The 13,089-nt window shown below is 38.3% G+C and overlaps 1 protein-coding gene across 2 annotated transcripts in view; it reads right to left on the bottom strand.

Moving 5' to 3' along the window:
- Positions 1-13,089, bottom strand: part of LOC126458266 (uncharacterized) — a 275,178-nt gene that overhangs the window by 99,677 nt on the left and 162,412 nt on the right. For both annotated transcript variants that reach the window (XM_050095191.1, XM_050095192.1), the window contains one exon: positions 10,017-10,246. In XM_050095191.1, coding sequence (XP_049951148.1) covers positions 10,017-10,246 — 230 coding nt within the window. The remainder of the gene's footprint in view (positions 1-10,016; positions 10,247-13,089) is intronic.

Below are 13,089 nucleotides of genomic sequence, written 5' to 3'. Positions count from 1 at the left end.
CCTGCCACTCCACTGCACCACAGCGGCCCAATTTACACCCAGGTTGCTAAGGAGACCATCTGATCCCGAGAGTCAGTCATTTTCATCCTGTCAATGCTACACTGTGACAGCAAGATTGTGCACTCAATTTCTGTGCTATGTTACAGCTTTACATTCCTGCATGCTTTGGTCAGAATAAACAAATCAGGGAAGCAACTGCAGAAACACCACTCTCAGACTCATCACACTTGTTGAGCTACAGCAAGAAGGAAGAAAGCCAGTACAGTATTGACATAATAGTGGTGCCTTGCTTTCTAATGTATGTACCCTCAATATTGGACTTTTTATTTTAGATTCATTTTCCCATATGGCTAACCTTCTTTCCCTGTGGACTAAATTTCTTTCTTCTGTCTACTTTTTTCCCTCATTCTCTGGGTGTACCACCAACACTTCACATTTTGACTGAACAGATTCTGTCTAATATTTCCACTGCTTCTACTTGGGCTTCCTCAAGGTCCTTTTTAACTTGTTAGATGGTATATTCTTTAATTTTCCCATATATGCCATAATTTTGTGTGAGCCTCATTCTTGGGAGTCTCTGAACATGTCTAAAATTATAGTCTTCATTTCTTAATCATATCTGCTGCTGGGGATTATATTTCTGTTTCTTCAGTGTGTGTCTGTGTTCTGTTTTTTCTGGACCATGAATTTTTCCTCATAATCCTTCATTCTTCCTTCAAGATGTTTTCCAGATTGCCTTTTCTGTTCAGAATTAAGTTTTTGTTTGAGTGCAGTGCTACACATTTTATCACCATGCTGTAATGCCTAATCTTTGTATGTGCACTTCCTGCTGAACATGTCATGCATTCTCCCAAACAGTCTCTTGAGTTTTCATAACCAAGCTCTGTGTTGTTCCTTTCCTAGCCCTGATGGGTACTCAATTCCACCAAAAAACTTGGAACCCTTTTGATTTTCTCCTACCTTGTATTTAATTGCTGAAAGTTCTACAATTTTCATTATAGCTTTTTATTCGTTATGTATCTTTTATTATGTATTGCTTTAATTTTTTATATTTTTGTTCTTCTTGCTTCCCTCTTTCTGTTATTTTCTGCTATCTTAGATCTTAACTGTTCCCACTAATGTATCTTCACTTCTCATTCTGCCCTTATCATCTCTGGACTGAAGCTGGCACACGCTCACCAACGTACCATCTCTGACCTCCCACTCTCTATAACATCTCACTCTTCCTCAATGTCAATACTCATCATCACAACATGTGGGTCTCTCTCATCCTTGGGTCTGAGTGACCAGCCCTTTCTTTCTCACCTTCCCCAACCTGTCCCCCTCTCCTTCCTGGGGAAGGAACTAATAGTTCCAAAACCTTGAACAGTTTTGTCACTTTCACTTTTATAAGTATGTTGTAACAGTACTAAGCACTTCCCTTACTGAAGATAAGAGATGGCCAGCAATTCTGACTCAAAATTTAGTAACTCGCATACTTAGCATTTGAGTACATAGCACTTCATCAGTTATTAGTACACTTCAGCTGAGCAGCCTGTAGTGACTGCTTCTGCCAATTGATGTACTCATTCTACTTCCCTGAAGGTTCTGCTTCATGATGGGTTTTATGAAACGGGTGTGTGACTGACTACCTGGATGTACAGCAGAAATGCTGAGTCACAGATAGGACAACAAAAATATTGTCACAAATAAGCTTTTGACCAGCACGGCCTTTGTCAAAAACAGACAAAACACACACACACACACACACACACACACACACACACACACACACACACACACACACGCACACACATGAAAACGAAACTCACACACACACACACACACACACACACACACACACACACACACACATGACTGCAGTCTCTGCCAACTGAAGTGTGGCTTCAGTTGCCAGAGACTGCAGTCATGTGTGTGTGTGTGTGTGTGTGTGTGTGTGTGTGTGTGTGTGTGTGTGTGTGTGTCATCTGTTATTGACAAAGGCTTTGCTGGCCAAAAGCTTATTTCTGACAGTCTTTTTGCTGTGCCTATATGCAACTCGGCATCTTCGCTATATGGTGAGTAGCAACTTTCCTTTTCATAATACTGTTACATTCCTTCCTCGATTTTCCATTATTTGACTAACTGAATGAATGTGCCATTTGGAAAGCAGCAGGGGGTGTTTGCAGAACTGAAGCAACTCACAGGTCATGCCTCGATAGCTCAGTCTAAGAGCACTACTTGTGAAAGGCAGGGCAAAGGAGTCAAGTTCTAATACTTCACACAATTTATATCTGACAGGAAGTTTCAAAACAGCATTCACACTGCTGCAGAATAGAAGATTTATCCAAGGATTTTCTCTCTCTTGTTATTTACTGCTCCATCTGCCATAAATGTGGTATCTACCAAATATAAGTTATGATTTGGCTTTCTTCACCCTCTTAGTGTTCTCAATAGTTTCTCTCATCAGTTTTGCATCTTTTACTCTCTCATCTTTTCGAATACATTTCCAAATAATTCATTTAATATGGCATATTCAGTAATGTTCCCATAGTTATCTACAGTTTAATTTCAGATTTTGCCTTCTTCTTACTTCTAACAACTTTTGTTGTTCACTAAGTTTCTTCATTAAATACAAGGTGGTATTCAAAAGTTCACAAAATTTTAATTTTTCATGCAAATGGCTATGAGTACACTGAAACACTGTTAGACACCTGCCCATACACCCTTCCTGAATCAGTGTAGCAAGTGGCTGAGAACTGAGTGATTTGGTTAGTTGTTGGTGAGGTTATTTCCATTGTCATGTTTCTGCGAGTTTGTGATTTTACGATGGCAACTTCAAAGAGCAGTGTGTCTGCATTAAGTTTTGTTTTAAGCTTGGGAAAACCACAGCAGAAATCCACAAATCTGCAACAAGCTTTAGGAGACAGGTCAGACATAAGAACATCACTGGCATAAGCATTTCATATATAGGCAAAGGTCAACAGATAATGATGACTGTCCCAGGTTAGTTAATTACTTAGTTTCATGTTCTGTGGAATATTTGTAAAATTAATTGTAATGAGGTGTCCTGGACAGGTAATCAAAAATTGTGGTGGCAGGAATGTGCATCCCTTTTTGTGCTAAAGACAACTTATGTAGCATAATCTCATTTTCTCCTCTAGTATTATAATTATGTGCATCACTGCTTCATTTGAACTGCAGTGAATTATTTACAATAGACTTCATGAGGAAATAAATATACTGTGAGGCAGTATTCAAAATGCCTACCTCCTTAAACAGATGTCTAGAAGGTGGTCATGGGTGAGCACTACATATTATTCTTACAGCATGTGTTTGTGCAATGAGCGCTTCCACTCTTAAAGTTGAGTTACCCCAGAGCATTATTCCATATGACATTATTGAATGAAAATATGCACAATATTGAACTTAAGAAATTTGCCTCTCCTCAAGATTTGCAATGATTCTAAGTGCAAACGTCATTGAACTAAGTTGTTTTAGGAGTTCCAATTCCCCCCCTCCCATTCCAGTTTAAATTCTCATCAATGTGGTCAGCTATTAACCAGCATCACACCAGAAAGCGGATGGAAAGTCAGGGATCTCATTCTGCTACATTGTAGATAGACCATACATGACTACTGCAACATCTTGAGAGTAAGTTATGGTAAATGTGAATGTATTCCACCAGAAGAATTGAAAATTAGAAGGATTGTGGAGAAGTTTGACCATAACTCTTACAAGATGGTAAGTCTGCAAGGTACTTAACAACTGCTTCAAGATGTTCCAAACTTTCTTTCAAGGATAGTCTTTGATTACGAAAGTTGACTGTAAAGCTGTGATCTTGAAACCAGGCAAAAATTACCACAATAGAAATCCCCTAGGCCAAAAATACTATATGTACAGTTGTTCCCTCATCCACCATCCAAAACAAGTTGAAGGGGTGAAGGCCTGATAAACTGAGGGAAATGAATCACACACACTATAAAAGAAAGATTTCCACAGGATAGACTACCAAGGGGACAGAAACATTATAATTGGTCTTTTCACTCCCAGAGGGACTACTTTGAAGGTGATGTGAAAAATGAGATGTAGGTAATGCAAAGCAATTTTAATTAATTATATATTTTGGATACCACATCATAACTGCCTCTTTTTTTATGTTTTCATTTTCTAAGGTGCTGAACTATTTGTCTTATTTAACCTGTTATGCCTTCTTATTCTTGAATAAATCCTCATAAGCTACTATTCTGATTACTTGCCTGATGAGTACTTTTCTTTCTATGCCATGTCTCCTTTTACTCCATACTTTACTATTCTATGATCACTTAAAATTCTAAAGAGGTGCACAATAGTGACATCCATGACAATATCTTAATGTTTGATAAAATATAGTCAATTTCAATGTTAGTTCAATTTGGTCCTTGTAATGTTTATTTTAAATTTGCTTTCTTCTCAAAGAATGTATTAATGACAAACACATGCATCTCAACAAATTTTACTAACGTAGATCACTCATTTCTGGAGTAATACTCAAAGTTTTCTAACAACAAATCATTTATCCTACTTCTGTATTAGAATCCCCCTCATCTTGTGGTGAGATTTTCTGTTATTTATCAGTTACTGTAACTCTTCATAGAAGTCTACCTCCTTACCATAATATGCGGAGACTGGTGCAGAGAACTGCACAATATATAATGGAATATCTTCTTCTTCTTTAACAAGTCTAGTGATTATATCAGAGTTCCTTTCAATATCTGTAACTGTGCTTCTGATTTTCTTGTTTAAAACAAAGCCTACACCTGAATTCCACTCCTCCTATATTTCTCTGTATTTAAAGATATGTTTTGATTTTCATTATATTTGGTCTTGATTTTTATTTTATTTTTCTCCAGCTGTTAAAAGCCTCCTCTGTCTTATTTGGCTTTACTAAAATTCTCTTCCAAATACCTTACACTGCATTTGGATCTTAGACTTCTTCAATTTATTGTTCACAAATAAATTGCTTTTCTATACCCCATGCCATTACATATTCAGTTATATTTAATGTAGTGAAATGTGGGTGCAGAAGCTGGCCACGATCTGTTGGCTAAAGCCATTTTCCAAGTTCTCTGAATCCACTGTTCCCAGTATACTGTTACCTAGATCAGAATTTGCATGTGAGCTTGAATGTGTCATCTGGGCTGTTAAGAACTATACCCCTTTTACACTAGCTTCTCAGTGTCCACAGATATTGGCAAGATGTGCAACCAGTCAGTTTTTGGGTCACACTTCATACAAGTAGTCCAGAGCAAGGTAGTTTCGATTCACAGTTCTGTTCTGCTGTGTAAGTTGGTGACCAGCCCATCCACATTTGTTCCCCACATAAAGTGAATCAAAAATATTGTTATCTTTATTCTTACTAATAGTTTCACAGTGTGGATGTCTGTATTGGGCACTTGGACATATCCTGGTTAGTTCAATTAAACCAGCTTCTCTATTAGCAGATACTGTAAAGGGGATCCTTGGTCACACAAGGGATGATCCTTGTGGTTAATGGTACCAGCCAGATAGGTATTTTGGGTTAAAGCCTAAGTCCAGACAGACAATAACCAAGAAAAATAGAAGCTTCATGTACATTAAAGAGAGATAAAGCAAAGGGTAGTATCAATTTCCTTCATCAAAATAAGAGGGGAATAAAAAATAAAGTAGATGAGCTATCAGTATGTTTAGATGATCTCAAACATAAGAATGAGATTGATATACTTTGTCTGAACACCATGTAACTGTGGGGATGGAAAGCGTCAGTATAAATGGGTATAATTTTGCATCTTACACTTGCAGATCTAGAACAGATAAAGGAGAAGTTGCCATTTACACAAAACAAGGGCACAAGTACAAAACGGTAGAATTAAGCAAATTTTGTGTCAATCAGCACTTTGAAGTTTGTGCATGTGAACTACAGCTAGCTATGTAGCAACAGTGTACAGGTTCCCATTAGAAGATTGAAAGTGTTCATAAAAAAGCTTGAATCCCTATTATCCTGTCTGTTAGACAAAAAGAAGTTATTAATCTGTGACGATTTCAATGAAAACTTTCTAAGCAATTCTAATAGAAAAAGTGAACTAGCAATGTTATTAATAACATAAAACTTAGAATCAGTGATCAATTTCCCTACACATATAACTCAAGACAGTAGCACGCTAATAGATGACACATTTGTACAGCAAGAGGATGTAAGACTAACACATGCTTTCCCTGTGATAAATGGATTATCAGACCAAGATGCACAACTGATTAACTTACAAAACTTAGTGTGGTGTACAGCTCTGAAACCATTAAGTAAAAGTCTAAGGCTGGTCACCCCAATATCTTTAGAGTACTGTAGAGAAAGTTTAAGAAATGTTAACTGTGGAGATGTGTATAATGAGCCAAATGTCAATGATAAATGCAACATATTTCTTGGTAAATTTATACCCATTTTTAAACACTGTTGCCCCAAAAAAATTACTAAATGTAACACCAAACAGTTTTCAAAGAAACCTTGGATCACTGCAGGTATTAAAGTGTCTTCAGAAAGAAAAAGAAAATTTTATGGGGCAGCAAGAATCAGTAAAGACCCAGAAGCAATTGTACACTATAAAAATTATTGGAACATACTGAGAAAAGCTGTCAGAAAATCAAAAAACATGTATATTAAAGATGAAATTAACAACTCGGCAATAAAATCAAATGAGTATGGAATATTGTTAGAGGAGAGAGAGGAAATGTAACCACCGGGGTAGGTAGCATTACTATTAAAGAGAATGAGACCATCTTAACCAACAGTACACAAGAAGCTAATGTACTTAACAACCATTTCTTAAGTGTAGGTGAAACAACTGGTGAAAAAGCCAAGCAGTATATTGAAGAGTCAATTTTGAGAAATCCTAGTCAGATTAATATTCATCTAACAACCTCTTGTAAAATAAGGAAAATCATTAAATCTTTGAAAAATAAATGTTCCGTTGTGGTACATGACATCTCTAACAACATATTAAAACAATGTGAAGCCGTCACAGCTAATGTTCTGAGTCATATCTGTAATGTATCACTAACTCAAGATATTTTCCCAGACAGGTTAAAATATGCCATTATCAAGCCTCTCTACAAAAAAGGGGATACCACAGATGTCAATAATTACCAGCCAGTATTCTTGCTTAAAGCATTTTCAAAAATCGTCAAGAAAGTAATGTACTCAAGAGTGTTAGCCATCTCAACAGTAATGGGATATTTAGTAAATTACAGTTTGAATTTCAAGAATGGTATTCCACTGAGACAACAATATATAATTTCACTGCCAACATAATAGAGTCTTTAATAGTAAAATGTCACCAACAGGAATTTTCTGTGACTTATCCAAAGCGTATGATTGTATGAATCTTGACATTTTGTTACAGAAATTACAATTCTATGGTATAAATGGAACAGCATATAAGTGGTTTAAGCCATATCGTAAGTTTCTTTATATGGTTTAAGTAATTTAAGGAAGTTTCCCCTTCATCTAACTGGGGTGAAATTACATTAGGTGTTCCTTAGGGTTCGATCATGGGCCCCTTCTGTTCTTGATATATGTGAATGACCTCGCTTCTTATCTGAAACAAGAAGCTAAACTGACACTGTTTGCTGAAGATACAAGCATAATTGTTAATCCATTAAAGAAACTCCAATAGAAAATTATACAAAGAATGTCTTTGGAAAAGTTACTAATTGGTTTTCTGTGAATGGGCTTGCTCTGAACTTTGAAAAAACACAGTACATCCAATTTTCTAGTGCAAGAGTACAGTTCCTTCAGTAAATATAACACATCAACAGAAGTCAGTAGCCAGGGTAGAGCATACTAAGTTTTTTGATGTACATATAGATGAGAATCTTAATTGGAAAATTCATATTATGGATCTCCTAAAGCAACTAGGTTCAGCAAATTTTTCAATAAGAATAATTTCCAATTTTGAGGTTACAATAATTAGCAAGCTAAGATACTTTGTATACTTTCACTCTCTGATGTCATATGGAATAATATTTTGGGGTAACTCAACACTTAGGCAAAAAGTATTTATTTATTTATTTATGCATTTATTTTAGGCAAAAAGTATTCACTGCTCCAAAGAAAGTGGTTAGAATAATGTGTGGGGCTCATAGTCGCACATTTTGTAGGCATCTCTTTAAAAGATTAGGAATTCTTACAGCAGCCTCACAGTACATTTACTCAGTAATGAAATTTGTTCTCAACAACATGGACCAGTTTAAAAACAACAGTGCATTCATGATTACAATACCAAAAGAAAGAAAGACTTACACTATCCTCTACTTAACCTCTCTTTGGCACAGAAAGGGGTAAAATATGCTGCTGTAAAACTTTTCGCTAAATTACCAGATGAAATAAAATGTCTGACAGACAGCAGTAACAGTTTTAAAAATAAATTGAAATCATGTCTCCCTGACAATTCCTTCATTACCTTAGATGAATTCTTGTAGAGGAATAAACAAACCTGTAGGTATAGTACAGGCATTTTGTGCCATTTAAGGGAATGGAGTAGATAATAAAAATTTTAAGCTTCAAGAAAAAATAAAAAAAAAATAAAAATCTTACTCGTGTGTATTTCTTATGCACTTGAGATGTTCCACATTACAATGGTTACCATGAGACTGATCAATGGAACACATAACGAACAAACAGTACAATGTGATTCAACTTATGCAGCCTGTTACTTGTCATATTTATAATAAAATATGGCAGCAGGAGAAAAACATATAAAAGACATGGATATGTACAAGATTTTGGAGCCTGTGGCTCCTTCTTCTGGCAGAAGTACTGACAAGAAAGAGAATGGGATGAAGGAAAAGGACTGTCCAGGTTTAGGAAAAGGGGAGAGCCACAGAGAAACTGCCCAGAACACCAGGGTTTCTCATCCAGTGCAGACACGAACAATCAATCTATCCTTCGTGTCCCATCCGTCCCCAGACCCAGGGTTCTGTAACTCTCCTTACTTCCTAAACCTTGCCAGTCTTCTTTCTTCATCTCCCTTCCTTTCCCTCCAGAACTTCTGTCAGAACAAGGAGCCATTGGCTCTGAAAGGTTGTGGACTTCTTTATCCTTATGTGTGTGTTTTTTTTTCTGCTGCTGCTGCTTGGTGAGTATATTTTTTATTCACCAATATTATATTTTCAAACACTGATTATTTTCAATGTTGGAGAAGAAATAAAAACTTTGACGTTCGCCGATGACATTGTAATTCTGTCAGAGACAGCAAAGGACTTGGAAGAGCAGTTGAACGGAATGGACAGTGTCTTGAAAGGAGGATATAAGATGAACATCAACAAAAGCAAAACAAGGATAATGGAATGTAGTCTAATTAAGTCGGGTGATGCTGAGGGAATTAGATTAGGAAATGAGGCACTTAAAGTAGTAAAGGAGTTTTGCTATTTGGGGAGCAAAATAACTGATGATGGTCGAAGTAGAGAGGATATAAAATGTAGGCTGGCAATGGCAAGGAAAGCGTTTCTGAAGAAGAGAAATTTGTTAACATCCAGTATTGATTTAAGTGTCAGGAAGTCATTTCTGAAAGTATTCGTATGGAGTGTAGCCATGTATGGAAGTGAAACATGGATGATAAATAGTTTGGACAAGAAGAGAATAGAAGCTTTCGAAATGTGGTGCTACAGAAGAATGCTGAAGATTAGATGGGTAGATCACATAACTAATGAGGAAGTATTGAATAGGATTGGGGAGAAGAGAAGTTTGTGGCACAACTTGACCAGAAGAAGGGATCGGTTGATAGGACATGTTCTGAGGCATCAAGGAATCACCAATTTAGTATTGGAGGGCAGCGTGGAGGGTAAAAATCGTAGAGGGAGACCAAGAGATGAATACACTAAGCAGATTCAGAAGGATGTAGGTTGCAGTAGGTACTGGGAGATGAAAAAGCTTGCACAGGATAGAGTAGCATGGAGAGCTGCACCAAACCAGTCTCAGGACTGAAGACCACAACAACAAATAAAATATGTCATTTTTCACATACCTGAGAGCAATAGGCTTCATGAAGAGCTATATTGCCAGGAAGACTGCGGCCACAGCATCTACAAGGTCGCAACTTTCTGTGTTGTTGTAAGTGTCTGCACAAGTTACGGTATCGAAATTCACGGCGGCAAATTGGGCATCGTAATGGTTTGGGCTGCGGTGGTGACTGGTTACCAGTAGCAGTCTTTTCAGAACCTTTGTTCAGGTATTTGGTGCATGAAAAACCACCTGCTATGAAAGGAACTTCTATAAATATAAGAATCTGAAGCAAAATCTTAATTTATTATTAGTTTCAACTTTAATTCATTGATTTAATGCATAGAAGATTCATTCAAAATTTGCACTAAACTTCATATTGAATTAATTTACAATACATTTATAAACCCTTGAGTGGGTGCACCTGTGTGTAAAGTGTGCCAACCACAAATAACATTGTCTTTTACCATACCACTGTTGTTTTACAATTTCAAGTCCACACCTATTCCTTCATCATTGCTTCAGCTAACACAGTGATATGTTCTGTTGTCATACGTCCATGTGAGAGTCAGTAATATAAAATAAACAGATAGCTATGTGAGAAAAAAAATTTATGACCCATGGAAGAAAATGATCTAGATCATGAGCTGCAGCACACTGGGATCTGATCCAACTGGACTGTTTAATGCTTTGAGTGGGTCACTACTGTGGGGTAACACTTGTATGTGGCAACATATTGATATATTTAAAGATTATTTTATTATTATTTAATTAAACAATGCTTTAGTTCATATAATGTAAGTTTATTTTACTAGTGTTTAATTAAACTAAGACTAAACTGTGAGTTTTCTCGTACATGATTACCTTGGTAACATAGAGACAGCTACTCTTGACATGCATAGAGAGTATCAAGTATGCCTGCTTGTGTTATGAGAAACAGCATGCCCGCTCAAGGGTTAAGATGGACATTACACAAAATCTTGAAAACCCTAATTAATTACTTCATAGTTTTCAACCATTCTGAAAAAAAGGATAAGGAATGAGGTGGGATCAATAGGAATAGATATAATTAAAACTATGAGAAGAAAGAAACTGGGTCATCAGATTCTGCAACAACAATCCACATGGTCATGAAGTTTGTGTTGTGTGTGGACAGTTGTTGATACTGTGGGACTTGGAAGCAGACATGATTTTGAAGGTATTGAATAAACACAGGAAAGAAGAGACACAAAGGATACTGAGAAGAGCAATGCTATAGAGAAGAATAACATAGGAAAACATCACAGGGTTGTAGGATGGAAGGAAAGCCAGGTAGGAATATCAACAGTGTAGAAAAAGATAGTTGGCTATTTAACATCGAGATGACATGTTAAGTTGCAGACATGTATAAATAAAAGGCACTTACACAAAGCTTTCGGCCACAGCCTTCATCAGAAACAGAGAAACACACACCATTCATACACACAAGCAAACACATCTCATTCACACATGACTGCCAACTCAGGCAGCTCGAGGCAGAATGTAACTGTTATGTGGGATGGAAGCAGCAATCTGGGGGGGGATAGTAGTCTACGGGTGGAGGGAGAGAGGAAAATTGTCTGGCGATGTGTACAGGGACTAGCACGACAACAGGCACAGTGTCAGGAGGTTGTGGGCGGGAGGTGGGCAAAAAAAGGAGCGAAAGAGGACAGCATCAGGGAAAGATGTGTGGGTGCATTGGCAGAGGGTGAAAAATGAGGAGAGTGGGAGACTAGAATTGGGAGGAGATGATAGGACAGAGGGGGTGGAAACTGTTGGGTGGAGCATTTGGGACAGTATGTTACTGCAGTTTGAGGCTGGGGTAATTACTGGAGCAGAGAATGTGTTGTAAGAATAGCTCCCAACTGCACAGTTCAGAAAAGTTGGTGGTGGAGGGGAGCATTCAGATGGCTCGGCTAGTGAAGCAGTCATTGAACTGAAGCAAGTTATGTCAAGCTTCATGTTGTGTCACAGGGTGGTCTACTTTGTTCTTGGCTACTGCTTGGTAGTGGCCATTCAACCTGGTTGGTAGTCATACCAATATAAAAAGCTGTGCAATGTTTGAAGCAGAGCTGGTAAATGGCATGGCTGCTTTCAAAGGTGGCCCTGGCCCCTGATGGGATAGGATAAACCTGTGACAGGACTGGAATAGGGAGTGCTGAGTGGGTGGATTGGGCAGGTCTGGCACCTGGCTTTTACACAGGGATACGATCCTCGTGGCAAGGGGTTGGGATTGGAAGTGGCATTGGGACAGACTAGACTGTTGTGGAGGTTGGATTGGTGACAGAACACCACTTTAGGAGGGAAGGGAAGTTCTCGTGTAGCACGTCCCTCATTTCAAGGCATGATGATAGGTAACAAAAGCTCTGGCAAAGTCTGTGGTTCAGTTGTTCCAGTCCAGGGTGGTACTGGGTGACAAAGAGGACACTCCTTTGTGGCTGGTTCTTGGGGGTAGTGGGAAATTGGAGTTGTGAGGTGAAAAGGCACAGATCTGTTTGCAGACTTATTTGTGAAGGCCTTCATGAAACCCTCAGCATACTGGGCAAGGGAGTTCTTGTCCTGCAAATACACATCCTCTGGGTAGCCAGGCTGTGTGGGAGACATTTTTTTGTGTGGAAGGGATGATATCTGTTGAAGTGGAGGTGCTGTTGGTGGTTGGTGGGTTTAATGTGAACAGAGGTGCAAGTGGAACAGTCAGAGAGGAGGAGGTCAACGTCTAGGAAGGTGGCACGCTGGGTTGAGGAGGACCAGATGAAGCAGACGGGAGAGAAGGTGTTGATGTTGTGAAGGAATGAAGATAGGATGTCTTGGCCCTCAGTCCCTCTAACCAAAATCAGTGTAATTGCAACATTGAATCCTGCCTCACATTGTGCTTGCCACCATCCAACCATGATCCTCCTCCCCCACCCCCACCCCCCTCCCACCTCCCACAGCAAACCACCTGCTGGTCGCCTTCCAGAGACTCCTTACCTCCAATTTAGGCTCACCATCTTCTGCAGGTCCCTTCCTCAGAACACAAACCTTTCAGCAGAAGAAATAGTACCCATACACAACTTCAAAACAAATCCTGCCTGCAGACA

The sequence above is a fragment of the Schistocerca serialis genome, chromosome 2 (assembly GCF_023864345.2).
Source record: "Schistocerca serialis cubense isolate TAMUIC-IGC-003099 chromosome 2, iqSchSeri2.2, whole genome shotgun sequence".
Lineage (NCBI taxonomy): Eukaryota > Metazoa > Arthropoda > Insecta > Orthoptera > Acrididae > Schistocerca > Schistocerca serialis.
Note: the sequence above shows the minus strand (reverse complement) of the source record. Positions and strands in the feature narration are given on the sequence as shown.